The sequence below is a fragment of the Capsicum annuum genome, chromosome 3, assembly GCF_002878395.1.
Source record: "Capsicum annuum cultivar UCD-10X-F1 chromosome 3, UCD10Xv1.1, whole genome shotgun sequence".
Taxonomy (NCBI): Eukaryota; Viridiplantae; Streptophyta; class Magnoliopsida; order Solanales; family Solanaceae; genus Capsicum; species Capsicum annuum.
The window spans coordinates 4,767,919-4,777,250 of NC_061113.1; the positions used below are offsets into that span (position 1 = coordinate 4,767,919).

Consider the following 9,332-nt stretch of genomic DNA (forward strand, 5'->3'; position numbering starts at 1 on the left):
ATTACTTTGTGAAGAGCAGCGTTATGCCACACAAAATGCTTCCAAAAGAGGAAATGATATCGCTGTTGCATTTGCTGCTCAAGGTAAAGGTATGAGTAAGGATATGAATAGAACTCAATGCTACAATTTCAAGAAATATGACCATATTGCTAGAAATTATGGCAAGAAGTTATGTAATTATTGTAAACAACGACACATTATCAAAGAGTGTCCCACACGCCCTCAGAATCATAAGGTAAATAATTTTCATGCAGTAATAAATGGTTCCACTCTTGAGAAATCATCTTCAGGACCTTCAGGACAAGTTCTTACTCCTGAAATGGTACAACAAATGATCGTATCAGCCTTTCCAGCATTGGGATTACAAGGTATTGATGTTAAATATAATTTTTGGATTGTTGATTCTGGTGCTTCCAATCATATGACCAACTCAACAAGCATGCTAAAAAATGTTTGTAAGTATCAAGGTTCATCACAAATACAGGTTGCTAATGGTAGTAATTTACCCATTACCAAGGTTGGGGATATTGCTCCAACTTTTAAGAATGTTTTTGTTTCATCGAAGCTCTCAACTAGTCTTATTTCAGTTGGACAATTGGTTGATGACAATTGTGATGTAAATTTTTCTCGTAATGGTTGTCTTGTGCAGGATCAGGTGTCGCGGACGATAATCGCGAAGTGGACTAAAGTTGGAAGATTATTTCCTATACAATTTTTCATTCCTCCTGTTATATCTTTTGCTTGTACTTCTACGACTAATAAGACTGAGTTTTGGCATAAGCGTCTAGGACATCTAAATTCTGTTGTGTTGTCCATTTATCAAATTCTGGTTTATTAGGAAGTAAAAATCAATTTTCCCCTGCTTCATTTGATTGTTCTACTTGTAAATTAGGCAAAAGTAAAATTCTTCCTTTTCCTAATTTGGATAGTCGTGCTACAAAGTGTTTTGATGTTGTTCATAGTGATGTTTGGGGTATTTCACTAATTGTTTCTCATGCTCAGTTCAAGTACTTTGTGACATTCATAGATGATTATAGTCGATTTACGTGGGTGTATTTTCTTCGTACCAAATCTGAAGTATTTTCCATGTTCAAGATATTTTTGGCTTATATTGAGACTCAATTTTCTACTTGTATCAAATTATTAAGATCTGATTCTGATGGAGAATATATGTCAAATGAATTCAAAAATTGTTTGCTTGACAAAGGAATTGTCTCACAACGCTCTTGTCCATATACACCACAACAAAATGGGGTCACTGAGCATAAAAATTGTCATCTTTTAGATGTCACTCGTACTTTATTGATTGAGTCCTCTGTCCCATCTAAATATTGGGTTGAAGCTTTGTCTACTGCTATCTATTTAATTAACAGGCTGCCATCTAAAGTGTTAAATCTCGAGTCTCCATATTTTTGTCTTTATCACAAAAATCCAAGCTATGATAATTTTCATACATTTGGTTGTATTTGTTTTGTGCATCTTCCTCCTTCTCAGCGTAATAAACTTTTTGTTCAGTCTACTAAATGTGTTTTTATGGGTTATAGTACTTCATAGAAAGGTTTTCTCTGTTATGATCCATGTTCTAATAAATTTCATGTTTCTAGAAATGTTGTTTTCTTTGAGAATCAGTATTTTTTTCCTACTCATGTTGAGTCATCTCCTGCTTCTCTTCTTCTTCCTACTTTTGAAGATTTGTCATCTTCTTCTAAGAGGTCAGCCACCTGAAACTGCACCACAACTAGAATCTGAGAATTCTACAAGGCCTGCTCCTCTTGAGCCCACTTGACGATCTACGAGAGTATCTTGTACTCCTAATTGGTATGGATTTTTATCTACTTTATCCACCATTTTTGTTCTAACTTGTTGCTCATAAGCTTCTAAGCATGAATGTTGACAGAAGGAAATGGAGGAAGAACTTTTGGCTCTCAATGAAAATGACAAATGAGATATTATTTCATGCCCTTCAAATGTCCATCCAATTGGATGTAAATGGGTTTATTCAATTAAATTTCATTCTGATGGAACTCTTGATCAGTACAAAGCTTGGTTGGTTGTTCTTGGTAACAAGCAGGAGTATGGGGTGAACTATGAAGAGACTTTTGCATCGGTAGCAAAAATGACGACGGTGAGAACTATTGTTGCCATTGCTGCTTCACAAAACTGGACTCTTCATCAAATAGATGTCAAAAATGCTTTTCTTCATGGTGATCTCAAAGAGGATATTTATATGAAACCTCCACCAGGTTTGTTCTCATTGCCTACATCAGATGTATGCAAGTTGAAGTGGTCTTTGTATGAATTAAAACAAGCTCCCAGAGCTTGGTTTGACAAATTTCGGTCTACTTTGCTACAATTCTCTTTTGAGCAAAGCAACTATGACTCATCTTTGTTTCTTCGGAAAACATCCACAGGTTGTGTTCTTATTTTGGTATATATCGATGACATTATTATTACAGGAACTGATTCTTCACTAATCACTAGCCTGCAACAGCAACTTAAGGATTCTTTTCATATGAAAGATCTTGGTACTCTTACATATTTCTTGGGTTTGGAAGTTCATCATGATTCATCCGGTGTGTTTCTAAATCAATACAAATATACCCAAGATTTGATTTCTTTGGCAGATTTTCAGTATTCCTCCTCTATGGATACTCCATTAGAATTGAATGTAAAGTATCACCGGAAGGAAGGCGATCTTCTTCTTGATCCAACTATATTTCGGCAATTAGTTGGGAGCTTAAATTACCTTACTATTACCAGGCCTGATATCTCTTTTGCAGTTCAACAAGTTAGTCAGTTCATGCAAGCTCCCCGTCATCTTCATTTGGTGGCTGTCCGTCGCATCATTCGATACCTCCGAGAAACATCTAATCGTGAATTATTCTTTCCTAGTGGTTCGCTTATTCGTCTTAATGCTTTTAGTGATTCTGATTGGGCGGGATGTTCTGACACTCGTCGTTTGGTTACTGGTTGGTGCATGTTTCTTGGAGAGTCATTGATATCCTGGAAGAGTAAGAAGCAAGACCGCATGTTAAAATCTTCAACAGAGGCTGAATATCGAGCAATGTCTACTGCTTGCTCCGAGATTGTGTGGCTTCTTGGACTACTTGCTGAGATTGGATTTCCTCAATCTAATCCTACTTCTCTCCATGTTGACAATACAAGTGCTATATAGATTGCTACTAATCCGGTTTATCATGAGCGGACCAAATACATCGAAGTAGACTATCATTATATACGATAAGTTGTAGATAAAGGTGTCATTACTCTTCTGCACGTGTCCAGTGATCTTCAAATAGCTGATGCATTTACAAAATCAATGGCACGACAACAACATCAGTTTCTTGTCGGCAAATTAATGTTTCTTGATCTACCAGCATCAATTTGAGGGGGGATGTTAGCATGATGTAAATATTGTATATTAATGTAATCATATATTGTTGTATATTAGTGTAATTACATAGATTTGATTTAGTAGTTAAAGAGAATAATAGGGACTTTAGTAAGAGTAGATTTGGTGGGATAGAATAGCGGATTTAGAGGGATAGAAAAGCTGATCTTTAAGGATAGGAAGACGGATCTTTAGGGATGTAATCATTGAACATTTTCTATTTAATGACAAGACTCTCAATATTGAGAGGCATTCAACAGAAAATTGACAGTTTAAAGAGAGAAAGAAGAACTTGCAACATAGTGTTCATTGATCTTGAGAAGACGTATGGCCAAGTCCTATGAGAGATTCTGTGGAAGTTAGCCAAAACAAGTACTAACATGTAATTTCAATAGATGTTTGTGATTTATGAAACTTGAGTCTTCTTAGATTTACAGTTTATTACTATACCACATTATATGCATTTTAAGAAATTGCAATCATATTGACATGTAATATTGGAAAGGGAGCCTTGGAGTAACTGGTAAAATTGCTGCCGTGTGACCAAGAGGTTACGGGTTCAAGCCTTGAAAATAGCCTCTGACAGAAATGCAAGGTAAGATTGTATACGATACACCCTTATGGTGGGGTCCTTCCCCGGACACCGCATATAGCGGTAGCTTTAGTGCACCGGACTGCCTTTTTTTTTTTTAATTGACATGTAATATTGAACTTTAAGTTCGGTACTGCAGTAAATCCTCTATGATGTCTTATTTTTCATATTTATTTGATACGTTCTCAATTTGTTTTTAAATCATAAAATTCTATATTATGCGATAAAGAGCTCAAGAAAAATCACCATAATCAATCTGAGGATGAACAATCAAACATTAGAGTTTAAGATTTTGAAGAGTCGACTCCCAAAATCTTTTAGGATCGAATAAACCATGTCAAGTTTTCAAGGTTATACAATTAGCAAAGTGCAACATATCCATGTGTGATATGCTCCTCATTAGTAGTAATGAGCAGATCCTCCTCCATGTTGATGCAACATAGCATCAATCTCATCATCATCTTCTAACCCAACCTTCATAAAACATACATCCAAAGAAAGAAATTAAAAAAATTGTACGCAAATTAAGGTCTGTCTTCATTTACAGTCTTCCTCGATGAAAGGCGTTTGCCATGGATGAAAAATCGAAATATTCTATAGTCTATCATTTGTTTTTTCCTAGTGTATGAATTGAATATGTCCTTCATAACAATACTATCCTTCACCTTGAAATGTACTGTTGTACCATCCTTAAAAAAAAAAAAAAAAAAAGTAAACAGCTAGAAATAAGAAACATAACATAAAAATGTATCAATAAATTTCAAAAACTAAAAAGTGAATGTAGATAAAAACAACAATAACAGCACAATATTCCACATGAATAATAGTAATAACATAGTTTAATCCTATTATTAGTGGTGTCTAGGAAGGATATGATACACATAATGGCGGGACCAATATTTTCACCAAGAAGAGATTTAACATCTAATATAGGAATATCGGATGAACCCCACCTAAGCTAGCTCTGCCCTCGGATATACAAATAGACAAAAAAGTGCATACATATATTCCACAATAACAAGATATTTAGTGTAATCCGACAACCGGTGATATATGTAGACTAAAAAGTGCATATATTCCACAATAACAACAACATATTCAATATAATCCGTACCTGAAAAGAATAGTGTACGCAGACTAAAAAGTGCACATAGTTATATTCCACAACAACAAGATACTTAATGTAACCCACAACTGGTGATATACGTAGACTAAAAAGTGCATATACAACAACAATAACATATTCAATATAATACATAAGTGAAGTATGAAAAGAATAAGTGAAGTCTGAAAAGAATAGAATGTACAGAGACTAAGAAGTGCTTATACAATTCACAATAATACAACTAATTTAATTGTTAAACTGTTGAATCATACATAAGATCTAAGTAAAAAAACAAAAAAACAAAAATAGAGAGTGAAATGATGAACCTAGCTTTGAATTTGAGCCTTATATTTCTTGGTTCTTCTGCCATTTTCTTGGAAAATTTAGAGAGGAAAGTGAAGATATACAAAACAAAAATGATAGAAGGGAAAGATTGATGAGATTTTAAACATAAAGTAATAAAATAAATCCAAAACTTCTCTAACCCCCCCCCCCCCCCCCCCCCCCCCAACCCAACTTATCCCTATCTGTGAATGATAAAAGTGATTTCTCTGTTTAGAAAGGAAGTAAATACTGAAGACTAATGAATGCAGAAGTAAGTTACCAAAAATATGAATAACTTCACATCAATAATTTTCAAATATTTGTCCTTTCAAATCAAATAAATTTTGAGAAAGAGGCATTTAAAAATAAGAATTCGAGAGGGAAGTTGGTGTCTAATTTTTGTATATATTGGGATCCGTTTAAATTCGAATTTGTATACAGAGTTCATTTTAGGCGATAGTGCTTGAACCTGAGATATTTAACGAAGGGTGAAGGGATTTTAGGCCCTGTTTGACCATGACAATCATAATTTGTGTATTATTCGTTAGTACTAATTTTTATATCAAGAACGCGCTTTTACTACTCAAAACTTGGATTGATCGTGGTAACTTTTCTTGAATTCATTACCGAATATTATAGCATTTCATGACTTAAAAACAGATCGAAAGCGTAACAAATATTTAGTAGGTTGCCTTATAATTAAGGATGTAAAATAAGCTATCATCACTTGGAACATTAATGGACTTATTAGGAAAAATATTTTTTGACCATATATATGCCTGCTCAAAAATTAAAATTCGTGACTTAATTAAAGAAGGAAATTCTTTATATGGTATCCTTTTTGTCACAAACCATTAAGAGGAAAAATAAGATCATTAAAAAACTTTCTTGAAATCCTATTTTCCTCCTCCTATTCTTTGATAGAATTGTTTTCATTTTCCATATTAATCAACTTAATATGAAATAAACCCTAACGTAAAACTCTGTGGCGGAGCTAGAATTTTCATTGAGGAGGTTCAGAAGTAAATATAGGATCAGTCGAAGTGGGTTCTACATCTACTATATATACATAAAAATATTTTTGACTATGTAAAAATAGTATAATTTTTTCCGATGAATGGGGTTCGAATGAACTCTGAATACAATGTGGCTCCGCCACCGGTAAAACCTCTTTCCTACAGCAGAAGACATAATAATGTCGAAAAAATAGTTACATAAGTACAAGTCCAATATTGTTCCATGTGATATATTATTTTACATCCTTATTAGGTTGCCCGTCAAATCTTTGTTACAATTTCAATCTGTTTCTTCATTATGGAATGCTCTAATTTCTGGATATGAATTCAAGAAAAATCAACTCGATCAATCCAAAGCGTTGGAACACAAAAACATCCTGTTAATATATATGGCTCCACAACTCCACATGCTTGTGGATTCTGTTACGATTCTAGTGTGGATGAGTACAATCAGTTAATGCAAGTCACGATTGTGTAGTTCGGGGATTAATGTAGAAGGTTGTGTATTTTGGTCCATGGATTCGGAAATTCACCAATTAGTACATAGAAATTCTATGATTATATACTTTGACGTGGAATTAGATGAACCGAAGGAGCATTCAAAATCAGATTTTATAGATGATGATCAATTATATTATTATCGGTTTCCCACTTTAGCTGGGTTCGAAGAACAATCGCATCCCAATTATACTAACCAGGCATTTGGCCATGAACTCTTTTTTTTTTGAAGTTCAGCTCCGAAAAATACGCTTGACTATAAAATTTTAGAATTTTTTGAATTCAACAGCCGTTTTCACTTTTTTCTTTTTCATTTTGAATTACTCACAAAAATTTAAAAACAACTCCAATATATATTAATGGCCACCAAACACAACTCCAATTTTCACATAACATCTTTTACTTTGAAAATAAAAACTATATTTTTTTTTTAATTTCATAATAAAACACAGCCAAATGCCCACTTAATTAAAACTATCTGCATTACAAAAATGGAGTTTTTTTTCCTAATAAATTAGAAGCATAAAATAGGAAAGTGCAACATATTCATGTGTGATATGTCCTTCATATTCAGTGTGCATAACCTCCTCCTTCTTGATCCATCATAGCATCAATTTCATCACCATTTTCTAATCCAACCTTTATATTATCCCCCCCAAAAAAAAATAAATTAAACATGAGAGATATCAACATGTAGAGTGATAAAATTTCAAATCAACGATAATTAAATTACTCCCTCCGTCCCATTACATGTGTTATCATTTCCTTCTTAGTCCGTCTCCAAAAAAATATCATCTTTCCTTATTTAGTAATTATTTAAAGACACAATTTCACTTTTTATCCTTATTGGTCCCACTTAATTAAAAAAAAGATAGTAGCACATTTTTTTATAAAGGACAATTTGGTAAACATTACCAAGTCTTCCCTTATTTCTTAAACTCGGTGTTCGGTCAAATAACGACACATAAAATGGGACTGAGGAAGTAAAATCTTACTTGATTTACAGTTTTTCTCGATGAAAGACGTTCACCATTGTAGAGAAATCGAATTGTTTTATAATCCATTATTTGCTTTTTCTTAGCATAGGACTTGAATAATGTCTTCATTGAAGAAGTAGGCTTGACTGTGTAGTAGAGAACCGTACCATCCTACAATAAGAAAAAAATATTTAGCAGTTTCATCATATTATAAATGTTTAGTAATTTCTTCTCTTTGTATATCACCCAAAATAATATTTTTTGTCGAAATTTTCATTTTTTGTAAAACAAAAATTATAACACCGGTACAGCTATTTGAACAACGAAATAAAATATTCCTTCTAGTTGTCAGATTCACTTCTCCGGAGCTAAATATGTCAGATTAATTTAATATTTAAAATTAAATTTAAATAATTAAAAATTATACTAATGACCTATTTTAACTTGATACAAAGTTTAAGAAAATAAAGAAAATTTTTGAATCTTGTGGCCTTAAATTAAAGTAGTATCAAATGTACCAAAATACCCTTAAATCTTGTAGTCATAAGACATATCATGTGGAAAATTAAAATTAAAATATTGCGAAAAAAGGAGAATCATTCTTTTTAAAACGGACTAAAAAGGAAAGTAGATCTCTGTTCTATTTTTTTTATGGAGGGAGTAGTAAAAGTACTATATTTTGCATTTCTTCTAATCATGTCAATTTGGTAAAAGATTATCTTAAAATATTGACCAACATTTATGTAGTTTGAATGTAGAGAGCCAAACATAGACAAGTATTTTGAGACATAGGAAAAGAAAATCGTAACCAAATTAATTTGGTTTTTTGATTCTCCGATTTTTATGACCACCCTTAAATTCGAGAGAGATAATATAACTCTAAAAAAAACAAAAAAACAAAGAGAGTGATTAATAAGTTGAAATATTGAGGAACCTGAGATTTAATTCTGAGATTTATAAGGATTTGCTCACTTGGTTCTTCAAATGGCCTTTTTTTTCTCTTATCTCCGCCCATTTTTTCTTTTATCTCTATTCAATTTCCTGGGAAAAATAGAGAGGTAATAAGTGAAGCAAAATAAAATAATGCACTTGAAGAGTATATATATAAAGAGAGATGACAAAAGTATTTATAAAATGAAGTAAATATGAAGTCACAAAAAGGTGCAAAAGTTTTTGTTCTTATTTTGTTCAATTTAATTAGAAACAATTACTGGTGGGTGGTGTACACGGTCTTATTCTTATTTTGTTTGGATAGGAAAGTTGTTTTCGATAAACTCTCGGCTCAGATCAGAGCGGAGCCAGCCCTTTGGTAGGAGGTTCATGCGAATCCCATTCGACGATAAAATATATCATTTATACATGATTAAAATTGATTTTTACGTATCTACAATAGGTGTTGAACTTCATTCGACTAGGTTTCTCCTTAGTT

The 9,332-nt window shown here is 32.8% G+C and overlaps 1 protein-coding gene across 3 annotated transcripts; it reads right to left on the minus strand.

Annotated features, from left to right (window-relative positions):
• Positions 1 to 4,215: 4,215 nt before the first annotated feature.
• Positions 4,216 to 9,085, minus strand: LOC107866575 (small ubiquitin-related modifier 2). Of its 3 annotated transcripts, none has more exons than XM_016712602.2 (3): positions 8,838 to 9,026; positions 7,922 to 8,074; positions 4,216 to 4,457 (listed from the first exon to the last, which is right to left on the minus strand). In XM_016712602.2, exons 1-3 carry the CDS (start codon positions 8,916 to 8,918, stop codon positions 4,383 to 4,385), a joined length of 309 nt encoding a protein of 102 aa, XP_016568088.1. In that variant the 5' UTR covers positions 8,919 to 9,026; the 3' UTR covers positions 4,216 to 4,382. The 3 variants fall into 3 exon arrangements, with proteins under 3 accessions (XP_016568088.1, XP_016568087.1, XP_016568089.1); XM_016712601.2 differs by lacking the exon at positions 4,216 to 4,457 and adding an exon at positions 4,473 to 4,672 and having other exon boundaries at positions 8,838 to 9,037; XM_016712603.2 differs by lacking the exon at positions 4,216 to 4,457 and adding an exon at positions 7,266 to 7,565 and having other exon boundaries at positions 8,838 to 9,085.
• Positions 9,086 to 9,332: the final 247 nt, after the last annotated feature.